This window comes from Schistocerca gregaria, chromosome 8 (assembly GCF_023897955.1).
Source record: "Schistocerca gregaria isolate iqSchGreg1 chromosome 8, iqSchGreg1.2, whole genome shotgun sequence".
NCBI lineage: Eukaryota > Metazoa > Arthropoda > Insecta > Orthoptera > Acrididae > Schistocerca > Schistocerca gregaria.
In genome coordinates this window covers 496,857,191-496,884,225 of record NC_064927.1, presented here as the reverse complement: position 1 = coordinate 496,884,225, position 27,035 = coordinate 496,857,191, and the positions used below count along the sequence as shown (strand labels likewise).

The window sequence follows — 27,035 nt, the reverse complement described above, 5'->3', positions numbered from 1 at the left end:
ACTTCCATGGTTTTTTGACTGACATGTGGCCGTGAATTGTCGTGCAACAGCAAAACATCCTGCTTTTGCCGATGTGGTCGAACACGACTCAGTCGAGCTTGAAGTTTCCTCAGTGTTGTCACATACGCAACAGAATTTATGGTGGTTCCACTTGGCATGATGTCCACAAGCAAGAGTCCTTCGGAATCGAAAAACACCGTAGCCATAACTCTTCCAGGAGAAGGTGTGGTTTTGAATTTTTTTTGTCTTGGGTGAATTTGCATGATGCCACTCCATTGATTGGCTCTTTGTATCTGGTGAAAAATGATGGAGCCATAGTTCATCAACTGTCACAATTCTTCCAAGAAATTCATCTCCACCATTCTCGTAATGTTCCAAAAGTTCTCTGCTTACCGTTTTTCTTGTTTCTTTGTGAGCCACTGTCAACATCCTGGGAACCTACCTGGCAGAAACCTTTTCTAATGCCAACACTTTCAGTATTCTGTAAATACTGCCTTGCCCTATCCCAGCATAGCGTGACAATTCGTTCACTGTGTTGCACCTGTCAGCAGTCACCAATTCGCATTGTCTGGAGTGTGTGCAGTACGAGGCCTGCCGCTGCGAGGACAATCCTCAATATTGCCGTGTCCGCTTTCGTCACGTAACCTGCTCGCCCACCGACTAACAGTTCTGCGATCGACATCAGCATCTCCATACACCGTTTTCAACCTCTTGTGGATGTTTCCCACTGTCTCGTTTTCACTGCACAGGAATTCTATGACAGCACGTTGCTTCTGACGAACGTCAAGTGTAGCAGCCACCTGGAAGACGTGCTGTGATGACGCCACTCACGGGAACAGGTTGAACTAGGTTTGAAAACAAGTAGAAAGGATGTATCTACACACTGTAAAACTTCCACACATGCAGAATGAAAACTGTATTTTTACAAAAAATAGTGTGCATTTCTTTTGGAGTGACCCTCGTACTTGAAGATCTGTAGACAAATTCGCGGGTTTAACTGTCAGTGCAATTTAACGATCTGTGCAAAATAATTTTACCACTGAAAGCCCTGTCTGCAGAAGGAAAGAAAGAAAAGGTGGATAGTGCTTCGATACCGGCGGCATCAATAATTCGGCGGGTAAATTCGATAAGAGCCAATCATAATGCTCGGTCCATTCACATTCTTTGTGCTTTGATATAGGAGCCCCCACATAGCGGTGGGAACGTTTGTGTGTGTTGTAAGCAGGAATGATAACACGTGATGGGCGGGGTAACACCTTAGGTCCGCGAGGAAGACTGCATTCGACGTTATTCTGCGCTATATCGTAAACAGGTTCTGTTAAATGGCTCTGAGCACTATGGAACTTAACATCTGAGGTCATCAGTCCCCTAGAACTTAGAACTACTTAAACCTAACTAACGTAAGGACATCGCATACATCCATGCCCGAGGCAGCATTCGAACCTGTGACCGTAGCCACCGCGCGGTTCCAGACTGAAGCGCCTAGAACCTCTCCTCCTCCGAAGTCGGCAGGTTCTGTTAAGGCAAGAGTTTCAATGCATACAAGCTGACACATAAAGAAAGCGAGTGTTAACTATTTCTGGGACACTATACAATTTCCGCGAGGTCGACTCAGTTATTATTTTAGATAGCCATGTGGCTTCAGTATAAGATTGGGAACATTGCTAGATGCCGGCCGCGGTGGTCTCGTGGTTCTAGGCGCAGAGTCCGGAACCGTGTGACTGCTACGGACGCAGGTTCGAATCCTGCTTCGGGCATGGATGTGTGTGATGTCCTTAGGTTAGTTAGGTTTAAGTAGTTCTAAGTTCTAGGGGACTGATGATCACAACAGTTGAGTCCCATAGTGCTCACAGAGCCAACATTGCTAGATACACAAGGAATGGTTAGCTACGCACGACGTTGCGTCAGTCACACTGGGCAGCTAAGTATGGTTAGATGCGTCTCTCATGTTGCGCTAGGGACAATGCGCCCTGTGCTACTCTGTCATCAACAGTAAAGACACGTGCTGCCCGGAGGTGTCTCGCTTGTGGTAACTGCATAAGTGTGCCTAGGCGTTCTGTAACATCAGTACAATACTGACTGTATAAACGAAACTAGAGACAACTTTCACCTGCGTCCAGTGGCGGCTCGCAACTGTGATGGCGCTCGCCCCTGGAGCGGGTGCACTCCCATCTGGTCTCGTCAGCAACGGTGCCTAGGTGAACACGTATTTCAGGGGGAATTTCTCAGGTATCAAGTATGAAAGGGATGTCGCCGGCTCATGCTTGAGGGCACCTTTGTGTAGTTTGACAGCTGACGGCCGGGTCACTTCGCTGGGGCTGCACGTAACCACCTGTGCAGCCTGGTGGACAGGGGGTGGTTGAGGGTGATTGCGCATGCTGCCTGCGCGTCTGCTGGATTATTTAGAGAACGGGTCTGTAGGCTGTGCTGTGTGTCATTTGGACAGTTTACGAGTTGATTTCGTGTCTGCACGTCAGTGTACTGCATTATTTAGGAGGGGTTTGCATGTCTGTGCTGAAATTATTTCGGTAAATTGGGAGTTGTCTGCGTGTCTGGAGAGCATTATTTAGAAGTAGTTTACCGGTCTGCAAACTGTGTATTGTGACGCTAAGCACATCAGGACGAGTGTTTTGTGTCATTGTGCTAAATATACTCCACCTGTAAGTAAAATGTTTCTAAATAAATAGAGTATACTCCCTTCTTACTCTCCCCAGCAGCCCAGCGCAGGCTGAGTCATTTTCACGCCTTTTCCCCCCTCCAGACTACCATCTTGGATTATGTCACAGGAGGGGTCACAGTACCCTCTGATGGCAGTACTTTGTACTAGGTCTGTTGGACTCTATATCTCATGGTAGAGAGGCTGCCTGCAAAATAAAGACTTATGTCCATCACAGGCAGAGTCCTTTTCCTGCCATTTCACCCCATCATCTTGGATTACGTCACGGAATGGACGATAGGGCTCTCTGCTGGTGGTACAGTGTACTAGGACACTTGGAGTGCACACCTCCTGGCGAACACACTGGATGGTGGTACTGTCTCTAATTGTTTAAATAAAGACTGGTGCACGATTTCTACAGCTGACAATTGGCGAGCATGTTTGCAGAGTCTTTTAGATTGATAATTATTTTAACAATTTACAAGTTGTTAGGCTCTCTGGACGTAAATGTATTGCACTATTTACAAGTGGTTTGCCGGCCTGTAGGCTGTGCAGTACGTTATTTTCACAGTTTACAAATAGCAAGTGCACATGCAGAGCATTATACATGAGTTATTTAGGAGTAGTTTGGAGGTCTGTATGCTGTGTGGCATGTCAGAGCGTGTGTTCTGTATCACTGTAATAATAAATTGTTCCAAAATTAATTAAGTACACTCCTTCCTCTCTCCACCAGCCCAGTGCATTCTGAGTCCTTTACCCAGCAGTCCTTAGGAAGAGGTGGTGGCCAGGTGACTCAGGTGAGATTTGTTTCCAGCAGTTGTCTTAGGTTGGTAGAGAAACACCAAGTGACCTATCTTTAGCACTGAAATTCAACCTTGGCGACAGTTCCTAGGAAGAGGTAGCGGTTGGGTGACTTAGGCTAGTGGGGGTAGCCCAAGTGACCTGTCTTCCTGTGATTTGTTAGCTTAGTAGAGGTGCGGTGCATTATCCTCTAATTGGAATTTGAACTTACCACCATTTTTCTTTGGGAGGGGAGGGAAGGGGGTTAGGTTAGTGGAGGTAGCCCAATTGACCTATCTTCCTGCGAAAATCCGCCATCTAGAATGACGTCACAGCCGCCATCTTGGATGACATCATACACTCTTGCCAAGTCTACATGCCGCCATCTTGGACACATCTGGCAACAATGCAGAGTGCGCCAGAAGATAGGTTGTTCCAATACTTACGTTTAATGTGTTTCTTCACTTAATGCCATGTTTCTGGTAGTAACATTTACTTGTATGATGTTAACTTACATTTTTGGATGCTGATAAAACGACTGACATGTGGAACAACAAATATTTCCTTAATGTGTAACATGTTAACTGACGAGCAAAAAATGTGTGTTTTGATTGTTGTTGTTGTGGTCTTCAGTCCTGAAACTGGTTTGATGCAGCTCTCCATGCTACTCTATCCTGTGCAAGCTTCTTCATCTCCCAGTACCTACTGCAACCTACATCCTTCTGAATCTGCTTAGTGTAGTCATCTCTTGGTCTCCCTCTACGATTTTTGCCCTCCACGCTGGCCTCCAATACTAAATTGGTGATCCCTTGATGCCTCAGAACATGTCCTACCAACCGATCCCTTCTTCTGGTCAAGTTGTGCCACAAACTTCTCTTCTCCCAATCCGATTCAATACTTCCTCATTAGTTATGTGATCTACCCATCTAATCTTCAGCATTCTTCTGTAGCACCACATTTCGAAAGCTTCTATTCTCTTCTTGTCCAAACTACTTATCGTCCATGATTCACTTCCATACATGGCTACACTCCATACATACACTTTCAGAAATGACTTCCTGACACTTAAATCTATACTCGATGTTAACAAATTTCTCTTCTTCAGAAACGCTTTTCTTACCATTGTCAGTCTACATTTTATATCCTCTCTACTTCGACCATCATCAGTTATTTTGCTCCCCAAATAGCAAAACTCCTTTACTACTTTAAGTGTCTCACTTCCTAATCTAATTCCCTCAGCATCACCCGACTTAATTCGACTACATTCCATTATCCTCATTTTGCTTTTGTTGATGGTCATCTTATATCCTCCTTTCAAGACACTATCCATTCCGTTCAACTGCTCTTCCAAGTCCTTTGCTGTCTCTGACAGAATTACGATGTCATTGGCGAACCTCAAAGTTTTTATTTCTTCTCCATGGACTTTAATACCTACTCCGAATTTTTCTATTGTTTCCTTCACTGCTTGCTCAATATACAGATTGAAACAATCCTTTTGTATTCACTGGTGCTGAGTAACCCTTGTAGATGAGTCACGTTTATGGTACTGTGAGTGCCTGTCACAGTCAAAGATTTCTTATAATTACATACTCGTAAATTCATTTTCAAGTGGCATTCAATCATTCTTGGAACTTATTGGTGTGGAAAGATATTAAGAAGTCCACTGCTAAAATGAGGATTTTTCTGCTTTTACACTCATGTTAGTTCTGCTTGCTGAGAACTAATATTCATGTTATTCGGTTTTTCTTTGCGAGTTCTCACTGCAGTCACAATTGTTTATTTTCGATTTGTTTTGTGTTTTGATATGGATGTCACTCAGTCTCGTTTTGTCACAGTAGTTTTTAGGCTGACTATCTAGAAGTTGAGATATATTTATGAAAACCTAGATAACAGAAGCTGGTGCCATCAACTTGGAGCATAGCAGTTGCGGCAAGTAGTATTCGGTTACAGGCGAACGCTTCAAATATATCATAATGAGAACACAGGTGACACTTCATCGTGTAGCTATGTCCATTTGTGCTTTATTGACCGGGACGATGAACTTAAAACATGGGTAGGATAATAATTCTGTCACATAGTGTGGTGATATCTTTCAACTTATCTTTGATAATGAAAAATACTATATTTTTTGTCTGTATATACTAACCACAACTTTCTTCTACTATTATTTATGTTGTGTGGCGTCGTCGTCTCCTTTAAGACAAACGAGGTGACATTTGACCGACTATTTGCAGTTTAATATGTACAGGTGCCAGTGTCATTCTGGAATAGAACCAGTTCGTGAACAGAGTAGGCCTACCTTCTTTTGTGATCAGAGGAAACTAGTTTCATCTGACCATAACTGTTGGTTCCTTGATTGCTATGGGAGAAGCCTAATAAAACTGGAACACATATTCACTTTATTAAATGAATGAATAAAATAGTTACTTAATTCTGACACATTTCTTTGTCACAGGATTGCTTGTTGATTCAAAACTGTCATGGACTAGCAGAGCATCAAAAAATGGTTCAAATGGCTCTGAGCACTATGGGACTTAACATCTATGGGCATCAGTCCCCTAGAACTTAGAACTACTTAAACCTAACTAACCTAAGGACATCACACAACATCCAGCCACCACGAGGCAGAGAACATCTCTGACCCCGCCGGTAATCGAACCCGGGAACCCGTGCGTGGGAAGCGAGAACGCTACCACACTACCACGAGATGCGGGGCAGCAGAGCATCACTTGGTGCACTAAATACCAAACTGTTCTCTTGAGGTACAATGCTCAACATTAACAACAGTATAGTTTCTTCTGAAACTTTAATACTTGATGGTCCTCCGCAATAGTGTTGACTGCTGTAGCTGAGGTCTCGAAGTGGGCTGAGCTATTGCTGGCTCGAGTCTATATTGACCTCAGGGCGATGGCACTGCTATTGCTGGGAGGGAGGCGTGGTCTTCTGGAATGCCTCCCATTGGTTGCTACAGACTGCAACGAGCCCTCGCTATTGTCTGTGCTATTGATTCGCATTGGCGATTTTTGTTGTGGCTCCACGCTCTCTGGACAGTACCACTCCTTCCATATTCCATATTGACATTTGGACGAAAATGAAGTGTTAACCTACACCACAAAAAGCCGTACTGCTACATAAATCATCACACCAAACAGGCCTTGCAGATGCTAACAGAGTACGCAGCAGTTATCTGTATTGACTAGTTTTGTCATGGCTCGCAATCCAAGCGGTTTTAATATTCTGGGAGACCTTGGTCCACTTAGGCCTTTTAGGATCTATCAAATTCTACTAGAAGTATTGTATCTGCCATCTTACGTTCACCCACTCCTGCTGTTTTTATAGTTTTGCACTCAAATTTTTTTAACCTTCTATAGATCAACTATATTCCGTCAACCTTGCAGCTTTACTTTCTTTGTGCAATTTTGTCATGTGATGACATGATGGAGACCGTGGCTGTTGTTTGAAGACAAATGTTGATGGTGTTAGGACAGCAACCAGCCACAAATTTACTTTCAGTTCCTTTATTCAAAGAGCACCGTTACTGGTTTCGAATAGTTGTGATTCATCCTCAGACGGTTTACATGCTTTCTTTATGATATGTTGTGTGTTTTTTACAGATTAATTTTCCTAAAATATAAATAGTACATAATTATAAACACGCCACACACAGATGGTTGCGGTGCAGATTTTCGTTGCATGTGTCTTACGTGAAACGTCGGTTTGGAGTGTTTGTTTCCATAACATTCGTCCAACAGATGTAAATGCATTCCCACTGCATTCTTGTTGTTCCACACGTAAATTGTTCTCACTATGCACTTTCGATTTGTCACTGAGAAGATTTCTACCATGCACCACATGTTCTGATATATACAAAGACCTTACAAACATATGAGTATTGCATGCGACGAAAATCTGTAAGGCAACCATCTGTGTGTGGCGTGTTTATAATTGTGTATTATTTATATTTTAGGAAAATTAACCTGTAAAAAACACACAACATGTCATAAATAAAGCGTGTAATCCGTCTGAGGATGAATCACAACGATTCGAAACCGGTAACGGTGCCCTTTGAATAAAGGAACTGAAAGCAAATTTGTGGCTGGTTGCTGTCCTAACACCATCAACATTTCCTTTCTTTGTTTACTACCGTCTTCCTGTCCGAGCTGTTGATATTCAAACAAATGGTTCTCTCTTTTCCAAAGATCTATTAATTTTCGCTTCAGCTGCACCTGTCTTTCCCCTAGTCACGCAGGCTTGTGTGATCCCTCAGGGGTCGTTTCTGCTGTTTATCCTTATTAAACAAAATCACCCCATTCAAGTAAGAGACTTCATGACAAAAAGTAAAATATCGTGACGACGTTACAAACACTGGAACGCTTATTCTGCCAGAGCAGGGCTGAAATACTTCCACCTCTGCAGCTGGGTGGTAAGCGGAGAACTCGGGTTCGATTCCCGGTAGAGTCACGGAATTTTTTCTTCGTGGAACGACTGGAATGGCGAGCGTTCAGTCTCGTGATGCCAGCTGAGGAGCCACTTGTATGAGAAGTCGACTTGGTCTGGAAAGCCGGTAACAGCCGGGAGAGTGGTGTACTGGCACCATACCCCTCCATGCTGTGGCCGAATGACGCCATTTGTCTCAGGACGATATGGCGTTCGGTCGACGTTAAATGGGCCGTCAGTGCCAGTAGACGCAGCTTAGCTTTTAGGTTCAAACATCTGTCTGTTGTTCATTATTTACTTGCTTTGTGCAGTTACCGATCCTTTGGCCAAATTGCTTTAATCATCCATTGAACTATAGAGTATGTGATTCTGTTCCACTCCATGTGTCATAAATTTCTCCACCTCTGCTAACCATGAAGTTTCCAAGTGCTACACTTTGACATTCCGGAAAGAGCAGAGGAATCAGTTTTTTAAAAAAAGGGGCAACCAGTAAGACTGAGAATGTATAGTACAAGTAAACTTGTGAGTACCTGAAATAGTCAGCACTGAGACAGCGATTTGTAAATTTAAATCTCGTACATTTCATTAAAATCTTTATTTGGCCAAGATTCATTGAGACCTTGGCCAAATGAAGATTTTCATAAGACTGCTGCATATAAGGGGCATTCAATAAGTAATGCAACATTTTCTTTCTGAAAGAATGTGGTTTCGTTGAGATTCCAATACACCATCTTATTTCCCATCTTTTGGCTACAGGACCACAGTTTCTTACATAATCTCCGTCCAATGCGACGACCTTGCGCCACCTTTCTGCGAGGGCATGTATGCCCACGTGGCACCACTCTGTTGGTCGAGATCGGAGGTTCCCATGGAGTGGACCTTTCACTGCACCAAATAGGTGGAAGTCGGAAGGCTCAAGATCTGGCGTGTAGGGTGGATGAGGAGGAACAGTGCACTGACGTTTCGTGAGCTCCTCTCATCTGCACGGACTTCTGCGAGGCCTTGCATTGTCATGGAGAAGAAGAAGTTCGCTTGCACTGTTATGGCCCAGGGTAGCTTCCCTGGCATACGCTACAAATTCGTCCAAGTTCAACCTTGGTGGCTCCCAAAAGGGAAACTGGGTGGTAACTGCCGAGCGAACTGTGACAGACATGGAAGGAACTGCAGCATGAGCGAATGACTGGGTCCCCGAGTCTGCAAGCGAAGGATAACGACACGTTGGAAGCCAATAAATACTGTCACACCAGTCACAAAGCAGTGTGTCGTAAGGAGGCCTAGGTGCAACGCAACAATAAGTATTCAGGTGCTGAACTAGCAGAAAGAGCACTTGAAAGGTGAAGCTGGGAAACTCTGAAGTCACTATGAGAGCTGAAAGCGAGGTAAGACCAGGTCACATGACGTCATAGCCATCCCCACCTCTGCAGAGCGCATGATAAGCGCCAACGTGAGTACCTCATCCAACCTCTGGTTGCTGACTGCAGATTGCTGAGTGCCCAGACCATAGTCTCAGCCCGTGTGTCAGATGCAGCTATCCAGTGAGAGGGGAGGCTACGGAGGTCGACTCTCACCACACTTCGCCGTCTTCGATTGTCTATCGAGCCATGAATCTGGTCGGGAGGACGCTGCTGATGCACTATCAACTTCCGACGCGGCAGTGATGGGGCGCAGAGGCCTCCATCACGCTGCAGGCCCCCTGGAGGCTTCTCCTGTGTGACCTGGACGCTGTCCGTCATCCGGCAACTGTCCACTAAATGGGAGCTGAGGGCAGAGTATTTAGATGGACCTGGGGCAGTGACTTTCGAGTGCAAATCTTCGAAGTTACCAAGAGGACTCTCTAGATCGATGCTAGAGTCGGGGGCCACCACCCGACGCTTCGCTGCATTGGTGGAACCTCAAGTCAAATGCGTACCAGCCCTGTTCTGTACAAATGGTTCAAATGGCTCTGAGCACTATGGGACTTAACATCTGCGGTCATCAGTCCCCTAGAACTTAGAATTACTTAAAGCTAACTAACCTAAGAACATCACACATATCCATGCCCGAGGCAGGATTCGAACCTGTTACCGTAGCAGTCGCGCGGTTCCGGACTGAAGCGCCTAGAACCGCTCGGCGACAATGGCCGGCCCCTGTTCTGTTAATGGGGCTATTGGTCTGTGGGCGTGTCTGTAGCGCGGCGCTTTCCAAGAAAATCCTGTATTGCATTATTGTCACTGATGTTTCCTTGGCGCTTTCCGCGTGGCTAGATCCTTATCACTGCATCCTGCCTGACTCTCTCCTGACGACTATAGGAGTCTGGAATAGCACTGCTATAGCACTTTTGTGTGGAAAAACACGCTGAAGTCGTTTCTTCAGTTCCCCGAACGTAGCACATTGCACTTTAGTGTTGATCATGGCACCATGAGGGTGGACAGCAAATAGAATAATCCCTTCACAGTCCCAGAAGGCGGTTGCCATGACTTTAACATCTCATGGTGTGGCTGGGAACTTTTTCTTTTCAGAGCAGAGGTGCGTCATTTCATGGAGACTCACATCGCATCGGAGGTTCGAGTCCTCCCTCGGGCATGTGTTATCCTTAGCGTAAGTTACTGTAAGTTAGATTAAGTAGCGTGTAAGCCTAGGGACCGATAACCTCAGGAGTTTGGTCCCATTTGGTCCCATAGGAACTTACCAGCGCCACGATGGACTGTCATTTCCTGTTCGAAGTTAGAGACTCATGTTCCATGGTCTGTGACGATTGTCACAGTCAGCTTCGTAACGCTCAAGCTATTTCGCACAGATGGTCCACCAATGCTCCTTGTCCTCTTCTGTCAGGAGGCCAGGAATCGAGTTGGCACACACATTTGAGTGTGTTTCTCCAGTAAGAGCGTCCACACGTTTCGACATTGTAAGAGTCAAAGCCGTGTGCGGCAGGCTGGCAAGCGGGAGATAGGACAGGTTTGCGTGACCTTGTTGCAATGATGACACAGGCCTCGCCCAACCACTCACCGTGCTTTTGTTCACCACCAGGTCTCCATAGACATTCTGCAAGCGGCTCTGACTATCTGTGATCCTCTGGTTTTACGCCGAAAGAAACTCAAAGACAACTCTGCTTGAAAAGTACCTCCGTTAGAGACGCCATTTTGAAGGGTACACAGCCGGCCGGAGTAGCGGTTCTAGGCGCTACGGTCTGGAACAGCGCGACTGCTACGGTCGCAGGTTCGAATCGTGCCTCGAGCATGGATGTGTGTGATGTCCTTAGGTTAGTTAGGTTTAAGTAGTTCTAAGTTCTAGGGGACTAATGACCACAGCAGTTGAGTCCCATACTGCTCAGAGCCATTTGAACCATTTTTTGAAGGCTACACACAGCGCTGCGACCTACCGGAACTCCATGAAACTACAGGAACTGAAGCGGGACTTTCTGGGATGTCCCAAAAAAAATTCTGCATTTTGTACAACAGAAATTGATAGATAAAAGAAGTGTTACGTTACTTATTGAACGTCCCACGTATTACTAAAATTATAAACATTCATGAAACAACATATGCAGATCCGCTAAGTTACAGTATTTCCTGTTAATACTGTGACATCTTACCTGTGGTAGCTGCTTAGGCTTCCCGACATGCATCCCTCCAACTTCGACCATGTTGGGTACGAGGGGACGTGGGCTTCCGTGAACGAAATGGTAATTAACTAAGAGAAGTGAAGTTCGTCTTTCGATTTCTGACAGAGATGGCAGTGAAGGATCTCCCAGATACGTTTGTAAAATAGAATCTAGTCGAGGTAAGTATAAAATGTGACGCAGCACGTTGTGTCCTATCCCAACAACCGTATTCACTAGTCGTTCAAGAAAATTCATGTGCGTGCCGAATGTGAGGAACGCTGTCGGAACGTAGGCGTACGGGTTTGGATTCCCCACCATCCAGGCCATCCAATCCAGACCTCCAAAACTCGTCAGCACGATTACAGGAGCTTTCAGGCCATGAGCGTATCCGTGTAAACATTCTGTGAAGATATTCTCTAGAATGATGACGTCAAACTTTTTTCCCGACTTGTACAGACTCTGTACGTTTTCATCTTTCAGAAATCCGTGGCACATTTTTTCTGAGAACTCAGGGTATTGTTTTGCCCACTCAAAAACACCAGTAGCGGCCTCGTCGAATACGTTGAGATTATCTGAAAGGAGAAGGAAACAGAAACACCGTAAGTCCTGCATCGTCGCTCACGAAGCCACTCGAGAAGTGTAGCTTTAAACACGGGCTGGTTCACTAGTTTTAAAAGTCGAATTTATTATCCTTAAGGAGAAGAAATAGAAGATGAATTGCTTTTTGAAAATATGTCTCTACTAAGGCAGTTTTCAAGCCAGACCTACGAAAACTGGTATGTGGTTTCTCGGTTAAAAATAAAGAAATAATAGTTTCAGCTGGTTTTGGAAAATCAACCCCTAATGGGGTGAAATAGGGAATGCAGTGTTTTATGAAATATTTCATTATGAGCTCATTTTCAAAAATAAATCTACGAAAATTTGCATTTGACTTCTCGGTTAGAAATAAAAAATAAATTTGTCACTGTTTTTGGAAATTCAATACCTATCGCGGTGAAATAAGGGCTGAAAGCCTTTGTGGAAATGCTTCTTAGGCAAGCATTTTTAAAGCTAAATCTATGAAAATTTGTATTTGGCTTCTCTGTTGGAAATAAAATAATACCTACTTCACTATTTTTGGAAATTAATCTCGTAAGGGGGTGAAATGGGAGGGTGAAATGTTTTATGAAAACATTCAATTGCGTAAGCATTTTTAAAACTAAATCTATGAAAATTTTTATTTGACTTCTCAGTTACAAATGAAAGAAATTCGTGTCTCCCTGTTTCAGGAAATTCAACCCTTAAGGGGGTGAAATAGGGCCAGACTGTTTCAATCATCATCGTCCACCTTAAAACTCTAAGGATAGAAACTTGAAATTTTGAGGCGTGTGGATCTTATATTTTAGATGTCATTTAACAAGAAACTGTTCGAAATTCCACTTCTAAGGGGATGAAAGGTTTTTGAAAATATGTCCCTATAAAGGCAATTTTGAAGACAGAAGCTGGTATTTAGTGTCTCAGCTAGAAATAAAAAGAAAGTAATTCAGCATTTTTGAAATTTCAACCATTAATGACGTAAAGTAGTGGATGGAAGTTTTTTGGAGGTAAATCATTTTTAAAGAGCCATTAAAGCATTTTAAAAGTTACATCCGTGGAAATTAGTATTTGTTTCCTTGGCCATACATAAAAATACAAGTGTTTTACTGGTTCTGCAAATTCACCCCCTAAGGGAGTGAAATAAGGAATGGAAAGTTTTATGAAATTTTCAAAGCTAAATATATGAATATCTGTATTTGGATTCTGTGTTGGAAATGCAAAAAATACGTTTTGGTTTCCCTGTTTTTGGAAATTCAAACCTTTATTGCGCGAAATACGGGATGAGAACGTTCAAGAAAATGTTTCGTTACATTAAAAAAAAAAATTAAACTACATCCATGAAAACAGGTACTTCACTTCTCGGTTAGACACAATGTGTTAAGGGATGAAACTTCCTGTGGAAATATTACCACAATGACACAAAGGCACGATTAACATAAAACTTGAATTCCAGCTACCAGAATCGATTTTAGGTCAAAAGGGCATAAGAAAAGATTATGTTTCTATGGCCTTAAATAGAGTGAAAAGTGTAGATGATGTTGCAGTTGGTGAAAACATAAAAATTTGGTCGCAGAAAAACAAAACAAATCTCTGCAGACCATACTGATTATGCAAGTGAAGCAGCGATCGCTAAGCTAGTATAAAATATCAGAGGTTTCAAAAACAAAATTAATGAATTTCAGATTTGTTTAGATGAGCTACAGTCTAAAAATCCTGTTGATATTATTTGAATTTCTGAACATCATTTAGGTAGTGAAATTGAAATACTTGTTATGGAAGGGTATACCTTAGCTTCAAAGTATTGTAGAAAATAGATGGAGAAAGGAGGAGTTGCCACTTAGATTACAAAGGGTCACAATCATAAAAGCATTGACATTCTTAAATACTGTACTGATCAGCATTTTGATGCATGTGCCACACAAGTAGAAACACACAAAAGAAAAATAATTAGTCGCAATAAACAGGGCTCCAAATGGTAATTTCTAGCTATTCACTAAACTGCTTGATGCAGTTTTAAATTTCTTAACTTCTAAAAATAATGAATTCATACTAAGTGGAGAGTTTAATTTAAATTTTCTGGAAGATAGTCACTCAAGATCCATTCTAGAGTCTCGTACCACTTCTTGTAATCTCATTCCCTTTGTACAGTTCCCAACCAGTGTTATGGGTACCAGCAGCACTGCTATTGATAACATTTTCATAGATACTACCACACTGGCAAATCATACTATAAATCCAATATTTAATGGCCTTTCAGTTCATGATTCCCAGTTGCTTACATTTCAAATAGTGGGGTCTGATTCAACTAATAACAAGAAGTGGGAAACTATATGAATAATAAATTAAACAGGAATTGAAGGTATAAAAAACTGTTTGAGAAATGCAGACTGGAAAGATGTATAAAATTCACCCATGATAAATGAAAAATATAACTATTTCTTTAATATGCTCATAGGTCACATTGAATAGTGCTGCCCTAAGAAAGTAATCAAAGCAAATATACTAAATGTTTCAAAACCTTGGATTACAAATATAATAAAAGTATCTTGCACTACAGTGTTAATTCACATTACAAATTATACTGTAAATTTTTAAACAAAGTAGTCAGAACCTCAAAATTTATTTTCAAGAAAAATAAATGCTTGTAATAACAAGATAAAAACTATATGGAACATAGTAAAAAGTGAAACAGGAAAACCAAATCAGGCAAATGAGGAAATTATTTTAAATGTAAATGAGTTGATTAGAGATACCTCCAAAATTGCAGGCACTTTCAACAACTTTTTCCTTTCTGTAGCAGACAACTTAGGTTTGCATAGTTCCTCAGAAGACCGTTTAAAATATTTAAAAAAATGAATTTCCACAGAAATTTGACAAAATTCAACTATATCCTGCCTCACCAAATGAGACTTCTAATACTACTAGCTCTCTTAAAAACATATGTTCCAGTGTTATGATGAAATCAGCAATATCATAATTAAATGTTGCTCCTCAGCACCTTGTGACATACTGATTTACTTATGTAATGAATCCCTCCAGTGTGGTATGTTTCCAGATTGGCCTAAATATGCTATTGTCAAACAATTACACAAAAAGTAGACAAATCATCAGTGGGTAACTTCTGTCCCATTTCATAATTGGCCATATTTTCAAAAGTGTTTGAAAGGGTTATGTATAGCAGGCTTTATAAACACTTAGTACAGAAAAATATTGTCATTCACTATCAGTTTGGATTTCGGAAAGAATTGTCAACTGATCAAGCCATATTCACTTTTGCAGATGTTACATTAAAATCAATATATCAAAAGTTATTACCACTTGGAATATTCTGTGATCTGTCTAAAGCTTTGATTGTGTTAAGCATGATACCCATATACAAAAGTTAAAATATTATGGGATTGCAAGAGTAGCAGGCTCATGGTTCTCATGCTGTCTTTTTAATAGAAAACAGTATCAGGCTTACCACATAACAACAGTCATTCAAAATATGAAACCACCAGCCAATGGGTGCCCCAGGGCTCCATTTTAGGTCCCTTGTTGTTCCTGTTATATATTAGTGACCTTTCATATGCAGTGTCACAAAATGCAAATTTTGTCTTATTTGCACATGATACAAGTAGTGGCATAAAAAACAGTACCCATGATCTCACTGAGCAATCAGCTAATGAAATATTTGTAAGTATCAATGGGTGGGGTTGGGTTGTTTTGGGGAAGGAGACCGGACAGTGAGGCCATCGGTCTCATCGGATTAGGGAAGGACCGGGAAGGAAGTCGGCCACGCCCTTTCAAAAGAACCATCTCGGCATTTGCCTGGAAAGATTTAGTGAAATCACGGAAAACCTAAATCAGGATAGTCGTCCTCCAAAATGCGAGTCCAGTGTCTAACCACAGCGCCACCTCGCTCGGTATCAATGGTGGTTCACAGCAAATGGATTTGCCAATACCCAGTACATGCAGTTTAGTACCACACGAAGAATACATGACCCTATAAGTATAATGTATTCAAACAATGAAATTAAAGCTGTAGACAGTGCCAAATTTTTAGGGCTGCAAATTGACCACAACCTAAATTGGAAAACTCACACTCTAGACTTAATGAAACGCCTTAGTTCAGCTACATTTGCAGTATGCATGATAACTGAAATTGGTGATTTAAAAATGAAAAGTTAGTTTATTCGGCCTAATTTCATTCACTAATGAGTTATGGAATCATCTTTTGGGGAAACTCCTCTCACAAAGACAACATTTTCAAAATCCAGAAACTAGTCATTAGAATTACATTTGGTGTCTGTCTTAGATCACCATGCAGAGTCCTCCTTAAGAAACTTGGTATTCTAGCTACTACTTCTCAGTACATATACTCACTGATGTCCTTTGTCATTTCCAACATTTCTCTCTTTACACAAAATAGTGCAAAACATTATTATAATACCAGAACCAAAAACAATTTGTATAAGCACTATGAAAGCTTAACATTAGTACAAAAAGGAGTCAAATACATGGGTACTCATATATTCAGTAACTCATCAGAGCATATCAAAGGTATTGTAAGTGATAAAGATAGGTTTCAGAGTGGATTAAAGAAGTTCCTGTTGGCCAATTCCTTCTACTCCATCGATGAATATCTTCACAAAGATTATGGCTCATAACCCTGTCTGCATTAGAATTACACAATATCCATGTATCTGAGTAAAAAAGTACTTAAGGAAAACTTAGACGCTTTCCACATCCCAGAGACTCCTCTCCAAGGGATCCATGGAAAACGATGAATGTAATGTAATGTAAATAGACTCCCGGAAATTGAAATAAGAACACCGTGAATTCATTGTCCCCGGAAGGGGAAACTTTATTGACACATTCCTGGGGTCAGATACATCACATGATCACACTGACAGAACCACAGGCACATAGACACAGGCAACAGAGCATGCACAATGTCGGCACTAGTACAGTGTATATCCACCTTTCGCAGCAATGCAGGCTGCTATTCTCCCATGGAGACGATCGTAGAGATGCTGGATGTGGTCCTGTGGAACGGCTTGCCATGCCATTTCCACCTGGCGCCTCAGTTGGACCAGCGTTCGTGCTGGACGTGCAGACCGCGTGAGACGACGCTTCATCCAGTCCCAAACATGCTCAATGGGGGACAGATCCGGAGATCTTGCTGGCCAGGGTAGTTGACTTACACCTTCTAGAGCACGTTGGGTGGCACGGGATACATGCGGACGTGCATTGTCCTGTTGGAACAGCAAGTTCCCTTGCCGGTCTAGGAATGGTAGAACGATGGGTTCGATGACGGTTTGGATGTACCGTGCACTATTAAGTGTCCCCTCGACGATCACCAGAGGTGTATGGCCAGTGTAGGAGATCGCTCCCCACACTATGAAGCCGGGTGTTGGCCCTGTGTGCCTCGGTCGTATGCAGTCCTGATTGTGGCGCTCACCTGCGCGGCGCCAAACACGTATACGACCATCATTGGCAGCAAGGCAGAAGCGACTCTCATCGCTGAAGACGACACGTCTCCATTCGTCCCTCCATTCACGCCTGTCGCAACACCACTGGAGGCGGGCTGCACGATGTTGGGGCGTAAGCGGAAGACGGCCTAACGGTGTGCGGGACCGTAGCCCAGCTTCATGGAGACGGTTGCGAATGGTCCTCGCCGATACCCCAGGAGCAACATTGTCCCTAATTTGCTGGGAAGTGGCGGTGCGGTCCCCTACGGCACTGCGTAGGATCCTACGGTCTTGGCGTGCATCCGTGCATCGCTGCGGTGCGGTCCCAGGTCGACGGGCATGTGTACCTTCCGCCGACCACTGGCGACAACATCGATGTACTGTGGAGACCTCACGCCCCACGTGTTGAGCAATTCGGCGGTACGTCCACCCGGCCTCCCGCATGCCCACTATACGCCCTCGCTCAAAGTCCGTCAACTGCACATACGGTTCATGTCCACGCTGTCGCGGCATGCTACCAGTGTTAAAGACTGCGATGCAGCTCCGTATGCCATGGCAAACTGGCTGACACTGACGGCGGCGGTGCACAAATGCCGCGCGGCTAGCGCCATTGACGGCCAACACCGCGGTTCCTGATGTGTCCGCTGTGCCGTGCGTGTGATCATTGTTTGTACAACCCTCTCGCAGTGTCCGTAGCAAGTATGGTGGGTCTGACACACCGGTGTCAATGTGTTCTTTTTTGCATTTCCAGGAGTGTATTTAGTTGCAAGAGAAGCTTCACGAACACAGTTGCAACTTACCGTCGTTCTGTGTCGGCGTTAATTTAACCACCTTGTGGCGAAACAAGCGCTGTATCGTTTGAGAAATACAGAGGCGAGCGTTTGTGCCGGAACTTCCCCCAGTTCACTGCTAGTAGCGCCATGTCACCTTGACGCGTCTGTGCGTAGTGCACAAGTATTGCGCCGTAAATTAAGAACGAAATTAAAAGTTAAAGTTGCTTTTTCGAACTTTGTTAGCGTATGCTTTGGTGTAATAATGTTTAAACTGTCAAGAATCAGATTGATTATGTCAATATTTTACCTAAAAAAAAGTCGTGCGACTAGGGCCTCCCTTCGGGTAGACCGTTCGCCGGGTGCAAGTCTTTCGATTTGACGCCACTTGCGAGTCGATGTGGATGAAATGATGATGATTAGGACAACACAACACCCAGTCCCTGAGCGGAGAAAAACTACGACGCAGCCGGGAATCGAGCCCGGGCCCTTAGGATTGACAGTCTGTCACGCTGACCACTCAGCTACCGGAGGCGGACGTATTTTACCTAAATACATCTTTTTAAGAAAAAAATGATTGGCGGTAAATAATAAAGCTAAGAAACCAGAAATTGGTCATACTGTGCAGATGTATGTCAAAATTAACTGGTGCAAGGCTTAACGTGATTAAAGCAATGATTTGGCCAGAATCCACGTTTTTAAGAAAAACTGAAGGCATTAAATATTAGACTTAGGAATGTGAAAATTTGTATGGCCCTTCAGTTCAACATTTGACCCCATTAACATACCTCTAATAGTTTTCAAGTAATTTACCTAAAACTAAATTTGGAACAAAAATGTCCTTATTTGCATTAGATTAAGTACCTGTTATATAAATGCTAGAAAGTTTGGTTAGAGCACGTGATGAAACCTACATTACTGGCCATCAAAATTGCTACACCAAGAGGAAATGGAGATGATAAACGGGTATTCATTGGACAAATATATTATACTAGAGATGACATGTGATTACATTTTCACGCACTTTGGGTGAATAGATCCTGAGAAATCAGTACACAGAACAACCACCTCTGGCCGTAATAACGGCCTTGATAAGCCTGGGCATTGAGTCAAACAGAGCTTGAATGGTGTGTACAGGTACAGCTGCCTATGCAGCTTCAACACGATACCACAGTTCATCAAGAGTAGTGACTGGCGTATTGTGACGAGCCAGTTGCTCGGCCATCATTGACCAGACGTTTTCAGTTGGTGAGAGATCTGGAGAATGTGCTGGCCAGGGCAGCAGTAGAACATTTTCTGTATCCAGAAAGGCCCGTACAGGACCTACAACATGCGGTCGTGCATTATCCTGCTGAAATGTAGAGTTTCGTAGAGATCGAACGAAGGGTAGAGCCACGGGTCGTAACACATCTGAAATATAACGTCCACTGTTCAAAGTGCCGTCAATGCGAACAAGAGGTGACCGAGACGTGTAACCAATGGCACCCAGTACCATCACCCCGGGTGATACGCCAGCATGACGATGACGAATACACGCTTCCAATGTGCGTTCACCGCGATATCACCAAAAACGGATGCGACCATCATGATATTGTAAACACAACCTGGATTCATCCGAAAAAATCACGTTTTGCCATTGGTGACGCCGGTTCGTCGTTGAGTACACCATCGCAGGCGCTCCAGTCTGTGATGCGACGTCAAGGGTAACCGCAGCCATGGTCTCCGAGCTGATTGTCCATGCTGCTGCAAACATCGTCGACCTGTTCGTGCAGATGGTTGTTGTCTTGCAAACGTCCCCATCTGCTGACTCAGGGATCGAGACGTGGCTGCACGATCCGTTACAGCCATGCGGATAAGATGCATGTCATCTCTATGCTGGTTATACGAGGCCGTTGGGATACAGCTCGGCGTTCCGTATTACCCTCCTGAACCCACCGATTCCATATTTTGCTAACAGTCACTGGATCTCGATCAACGCGAGTAGCAATGTCGCGATACGACAAACCGCAATCGCGATAGGCTACAATCCGACCTTTATCAAAGTCGGAAACGCGATGGTACGAATTTCTCCTCCTTACACGAGGCATCACAACAACGTTTCACCAGGCAACGCCGGTCAACTGCTGTTTGTGTATGAGAAATCGGTTGGAAACTTTCCTCATTTCTGTAGGTGTCGCCTCCGGCGCCAATTTTGTGTGAATGCTCTGAAAAGCTAATCATTTGGATATCACAGAATCTTCTTCATGTTGGTTAAATTTCGCGTCTGTTGCACGTCATCTTCGTGGTGTAGCAATTTGAATGCTCAGTAGTGTATTAAATGACGCAGATGTAACAAGTTTTAGGGCCTCGATGTTAATAACAACCAGGAGGTCTCTTAAAGTTGTAGTTCGGAGTTCATGTTCTACTCTCAGTTCTGGTCTAAAAATTCTGGAATGCAAAGTTTTAATGCAGGTGAGCTAAAACTTTTCTGCGATTTTAACTAACTTACCTACATTCACTCAAAAATTATGAAGATTCTAAATTGATTCATAAATTCAAATATTGTGTGTCCGAGAAAGCGGCCGTTTAGAGGCTGCTACCGTGGGCATATGGCGGATGACAGCAGTTGTTCCCTTGACCGCCCGCTGCGAAACATATATAAATACATCCCGAGAGGCAAGACGAGGCTTCACTTCGCACCCAGCCACTGTAAGATCCGCGTCAGTCAAACGCTGGAGTGCACGCTGCCTCGGATGATGGGATGACGTTAGAAAGAAGCTGTTACAAAACGTATATTTTCAGTAATAATAGAAAGTGAACTCACAAGGACTGTACACCGTCGTGGATCGCTTATATTTCGCAGAAGTAACTGCTAGCGTGCCGTCTGTAATGTTAACAAATATGAGTGGCACGTGGTGACAATTATTTTCCACTTTGTAGCGAGCGTTTATTTTGATTATCAGAAGCCAGGGCGAAAGGTGTGTGTGTGGTTTGAGGTTTTCGGGTGCTAAACAGCATGGTCATCAGCGGCCAAACGCATAGAAATAGGAACACATGCGGTGAAGGGATGAAGACGGACAGCGAACAAGGAGAACGGCTAAAAGACAGAGACCTGACGCAGTTCCAAATCCTCACATACAGAGGAAAAACAAGACGAGAAGAAACGCACTAAAAAAGTAAAGGAAACACAAGGAAAAGAGAACAGAAATCGAAGTGAAACAAGTAGGTAATCGTGACTGGCGGACCTCTTACCTAAAACCTGGGTGAGCCAGTCACACAGCAGCACTTTAAAATCCTCTCCCTAAAATCCGAGGCAACAAATTGAACAGGACACAAAACCGTAAGACCGTTGCGTCGTCTTGCAAAATAGAGGGCATATCCGGTGGCAAGGAAACCACCACCCTCTGGTCAGAGAATAAAAGACAGTCAAGTAAAACGTGGCGGACAGTAATCTGGAAGCCACAAGCACTGCAGATAAGGGGGTCCTCCCGCCGGAGTAAAAAACCATGCGTTAAGGGACTGTGCCCGATGTGGAGGTGAGTCAGGAGAACCTCATCCCGCCTGCATGACTGGTAGGGCGTACGCCATGGCCGCGTGGTGGCCTTGACCAGACGCAGCTTATTTCCACCGACTGCCAGCCACTCCTCTTCCCATTGACGCAAAACACGAAAAGGCAAAAGGGAGGTAACAGCATGGAGGGGGACGCCACATTCAACATCGTGAGGGAGGGAACATGCATCTTTGGTAGCCACATCCGCCAGTTCATTTCCCCTAATACCCACGTGCCCCGGCACCCAGCAGAAAGAAACCTCCTTCCCCTGCCGTTGCAGGTGGAGTAGGGCATCATGGATGTTCTGGACGACCGTATCCGCTGGGTACAGGTGTTGCACGGTCTGAAGGGCACTCAGGGAGTCAGAACTGATGAGAAACTTAAGACTGGGAACACATCTCATCTGCTCCAATGCCCGCAAGATCGCAAACAGTGCGGCATCAAAGATGGTAAACCCCGCAGGAAGCCGTAACGTGACGACTCGATCAGGGAAAACAACAGCACAACCAACAGAGTCCCCCTGTTTAGAGCCATCCGTAAATACTGGTACATGGTCGGGATGCTGGTTTAAAATATCGTAAAATAAGGAGGTAAAAACAAACGCAGGAGTGCAGCTCCTCCGGTACTCTGACAAGTCTAAAAGGACGCTGCGACTCTGGAGCAACCAGGGAGGCAGGTGCGTAAAACCCTGGAGTTGGGGTGCTACACGCCGCACACCAAGGGACTCAAGCAAATGCTTGGGTCAGGGTGAAAGACAATTTAGTAGGAATTTGCTGTAGAGGTCGCCTCTGAACTGCTCATAGTGCTGTTTAGGATTGAAAGATTTCCTGTCAATATGAACATAATGAAATGTTGTGCGTGTGGAACTTAATTGCATATATGTATCAATTAGAACTCAAAATCTTCATGTATAATAATAGTCCTGATCCCGCTGAGCAAATAGAGAAGAGAAACATTTATTTCAGTGGGCTCTACAAGAATGTGGACTTGCAGACTGGAAACTATGATCAGTATGTTCTCCATCGCTTTCTGGCTGGCCACAGAAATAGTTGCGAGGCTCTCGTAAAAGCCTGCGAACAATATTTACAACAGTTATAACGACTAATGATTATTACCATAATTAAAATGACAATGAACCCGCTGCCCCACAACCAGCAAGATTTCAGTGGTGTGTGAATAAGCACTTGAAACCATTTACCAGTGACATGAGAAGAACCTGCACAGGCAATGTAGACTGCAGAGCCGAAGAAAATGGCACACATGACTAATATCGTGTAGAGCCGACTAATGTCTGAAGTAGTGCTGGAGGGAACTGACACCATGAATCCTCCAGAGCTGTCCATAAATCCGTTAGAGTACAAGGGGGTGGATATCTCTTCTGAACAGTACCTTGCAAGACATCCCAGATACGCTCAATAATGTTCATATTTTGGGAGTTTGGCGGCCAGCGGAAGCTTTTAAACTCAGAAGAGTGTTCGTGGAACATCTCTGTACCAATTCTGGACGTGTGGCGTGCCCCATTGTCCTGCTGGAATTTGCAAAGTCTGTTAGAATGCACAATGGACTATGCAGGTGGTCACACAGGGTACGTACGTACGCGTCACCTGTCAGAATCGTATCTAGACGTATCAGGTGTCCCATATCAATCCAACTGCAAATGCCCCACACCATTAAAGAGCCTGGACCAACTTGAACAGTCCTCAGGTCATATGCAGGGTCCATCGATTCACAAGGTTGACTCTATACCTGTACATGTCCATGAGCTCGATACAATTTGAAATGAGGCTCGTCTGACCAAGCAACATGTTTCCAGTCATCAGGAGTCGAATGTTGGTATATGTGACTGTAGGCTTTCCTAGCGTAAACTGTTGATGAAGATTTCTCGGGACTCCAGCCGGGTGGTAGCGTTGATATCTCGCGACGTGTCGGGAAGTGTCATAGAACCCATCTTCCGGCGAAGTGTCGAGACTCGCTGACGCTAAACATACGGGCCTGATCTTTGGTCCGAGGTGTGGAGTCTAAGCTTGATACAGCTATTCCTCCAAGATCCTCATTTGTTGGAATGGTGTTCCGTCTCGTTCTAGATGGTCCTTGGGTGTTGCCTGGTCGTAGATCCTGGTTGCCAGCACGCAGGCATGCTCGCGGTGTCGGTGGATGTTCCTGTGGTACTATGTGTTGTTCCCTTCCCGCGCTATGTTGTTCAGCGCGGACTCCAGCCCGGGTGTGAGCTTCCTCGCGCCATCTCCAACTTCTTTCTTCAGCCGCGCGACCGCGTCCTCCAAGACGAAGCCCCAGTCCCGCGGCGAGAAGATCGGGTTGGAGCTTATGGTGTGGAGGTCCTTCTTCGTGACGAATTCGAGCATAACTGCCCGATTTCCGCCACGAAGGTCAAACGGCCGGTGTGGAAGCGGTGGCTTCCGTTTCCCTTCCGCTTCCGCGAAAAGGTTCGGTTTTCTCCGGACGTCGTACCACCCATCCCGCACCATGGTCGCGATCTTCTTCAGGACCGCTGGGAGGTTGGTGGCGTCCGGGAAGGGGATGGTTGTGGAGTACATCCCTCCCGCCTCTTGTATGTCCTGAAGCTGCTGCTTCGCCACATCCGGCGGTGGCTGCGGCGAGACGGACCGGACCACGTCCATGGGCGTCTCCCCGGTCTCCTGTATTGCTACAGGTTCCGTGGCGACGTCCGTTTGCGCGGATACATCCGACTGCGTGGACAAATCCGTTTGCGTGGACGCATCCACCCCAGCTTGACGTACCACCGTGGGGGTGGCAACGGGGGCGGGTGTCTTCTTTTGCATCAGCCGGATTTCTTCCCGCTACTCATGCAGCTGCCGATGGAGACCGACGACCTCCTTCTGCATTGCCGCTCTCAATGGCGCCATCGCGGCTTTTAGGGCGGCCGCGGCGTCGTTGGTAGCAGCGCTGGGCGGGATTGCGGCCGCCCCGATTTCCCCCTTGGGCGGGGGTGGCGGGACGGCCGCCTCTTCTTCCTGTACCGCTTTCTTGGCGGTTGTTGGTGTCCGCTGCTTCAGAGATGCGCAGCTGCGTGCGTTTGCGGCGTGAGCGCCGCCACAGTTAACGCACGTTGGCGCGACGTGTGGTGGCTTGTCGCAGTTCCGTGTATCATGTGCCTTTGCACATTTCAGACACGCTACTGCGTCCCCACACGTCCTGACGACGTGTCCCATCTTCTGGCAGCGGTAGCACTGCCTCTTGTGCTGCGGTCGGCTGCGCTTCTTCTTCTTGTTGCTGCCGCGGCCGTCTCCTGCCAGCGGGAGCAGAAGCTTTGCCACAGTAGCAAGTCTGCCTCCCTTTCCGCGTCCGGATATGGTGATGGGCTAGTGGCGTAACGGTAACGGTGCGAACCGCAGCGAGTCGAGCAGCGGAGTGCATGTCGCTTTTTTTTATAGAGGTGGAGCCCCTCCACGCCCACACCGGCATGATGGCCAACACAATAGGTCTACTGCCATCTCTGCATAAGGGTTAGTATTCACTAAAGTGAGGTGTCGCAGGATGTGGGTACTGCGATGTCTGCGTACGTCTGGTTAGGATTAACCATTAATACGCGCTCACCTGAAGATAGATTGGTCGAAATCTGACGAAGGGTAGCGGTTGTAAGGGCAGAGGAAAAAAAGTGCCAGGGCAAGAGCCGTGGGAAAAAAAAAAACTCTGCGATAGTTAGGTCGGGTGGTAAGAGCAGTAGCGGTTTTCTTGCTGCCTGCGATAGGTTGTGCAAGGATAGGCTTTGTTAGTAGTGGGTGCGTGTCGCGGAGAGCGGGCTATTTACATACGCGGTCACCCCCCTCCACTGGACCTCGGGAGACTGCGGTGGACAGGCGGCGTGCGCGCCGTGGTGGGGATGGCGGTCGCCCCCGGGGGCCGCGTTCGGTTCTCGGTGTGAGCATTCTGTCTGCGTCCGCGATGGAGGACGTTGACGGGAGCGCTCCCGACGGACTGCCGCCGTCGCAGGGTTCCATGTTGGGCTGAGTTGGTATCCCTCATCTCTGTTGACCAGATTGTCTTGAACCCTTATTTCTATGGATTCTTTGATAACGATTTCCCAGAAGCCAGATGCTCGGCACAGTACCTTCATGTTTTCGAAGTTGATGGTGAGTTCTTCATTTACACTGTGTTCTGCTATGGCTAGTTTTTCTGTGTGACCTAGTCGCTCACATCTCGATTCTGCCCCAATCGCAGTCCTCAGAAAAGGACTGAATTTCTCCCCCGCCGGCCGGAGTGGCCGAGCGGTTCTAGGCGCTACAGTCAGGAACCGTGCGACTGCTGCGGTCGCAGGTTCGAATCCTGCCTCGGGTATGGATGTGTGTGATGTCCTTAGGTCAGTTAGGTTTAAGTAGTTCCAATTTCTACGGGACTGATGACCTCAGCAGTTAAGTCCCACGGTGCTCAGAGCCATTTGAACCTTTTTTTTTCTCCCCCGTCCCCAGAACGTGGAATAAGCAGTACGAGGGCTTCCAAAGGAGGATGCAGAGCAAGTCAGATGGGAAACTTGCAGAATAATCGACAGGTCTCTATTAGCTAAAAATAACGTACCTGTGGAAGAACGAACAGCTCTCCGGTCCCTTAGAGATGACCGTGATATAATGATCCTACCAGCGGACAAAGAGAACGCTACAGTGCTATTTAGCACTGCCGAGTACCGGCAGAAAATAAACCTGTTGGTACAAGACGAGGCCTACAAGAGGCTGAAGAATGTATGTGATCACCGGTGTATAATATCTGAAAGAGTCGTTAATTATTCGTTGGAGTGTGCGTAGCTGTGGCCATATCTATTTTCCTCGAAGAATGGTTGCCACAGTCGTATGTCAGGGAGAAAGATCATTAAAGTTGAAAGAGGTATCCATGGGATGAGAAGTTCCGCCTTATGCAAGACAACTTTTTTCTTTTGTTTCACCCATACCTGTTTCAGCACTTTTGTGCTATCATCAGTGGGTTCTATTTTTATTTTTAACTGTAAATTTGTTGTTAACATATTAACATTTGCGTCGTTTACAACATTATGTAAAAGTTGCATTTATAACTTAATTGGCGAAAAGTGGGTGTAATTGTAAGTAACATACCTTACATGATGTTATTGTCCACTTTTTTTGGTAGCTGTTCTGCTATACAATATACAACTTGTAATCTGCAAACAGCAAAACGTAATTTATTTTCTGTTTGTTATGCATTTACGAACGTAAATAAGACTGTATCACGTTTTCTTTCTGTGACTTACAGTTTTGAAGTTGTGGTA

General features: G+C 45.0%; 1 protein-coding gene across 1 annotated transcript in view; it reads right to left on the bottom strand.

Annotated features, from left to right (window-relative positions):
• LOC126284858 (UDP-glycosyltransferase UGT5-like) overlaps positions 1-27,035 on the bottom strand; it is a 110,757-nt gene that overhangs the window by 47,687 nt on the left and 36,035 nt on the right. The window contains exon 3 of the mRNA XM_049984093.1: positions 11,445-12,025. Coding sequence (XP_049840050.1) covers positions 11,445-12,025 — 581 coding nt within the window. The remainder of the gene's footprint in view (positions 1-11,444; positions 12,026-27,035) is intronic.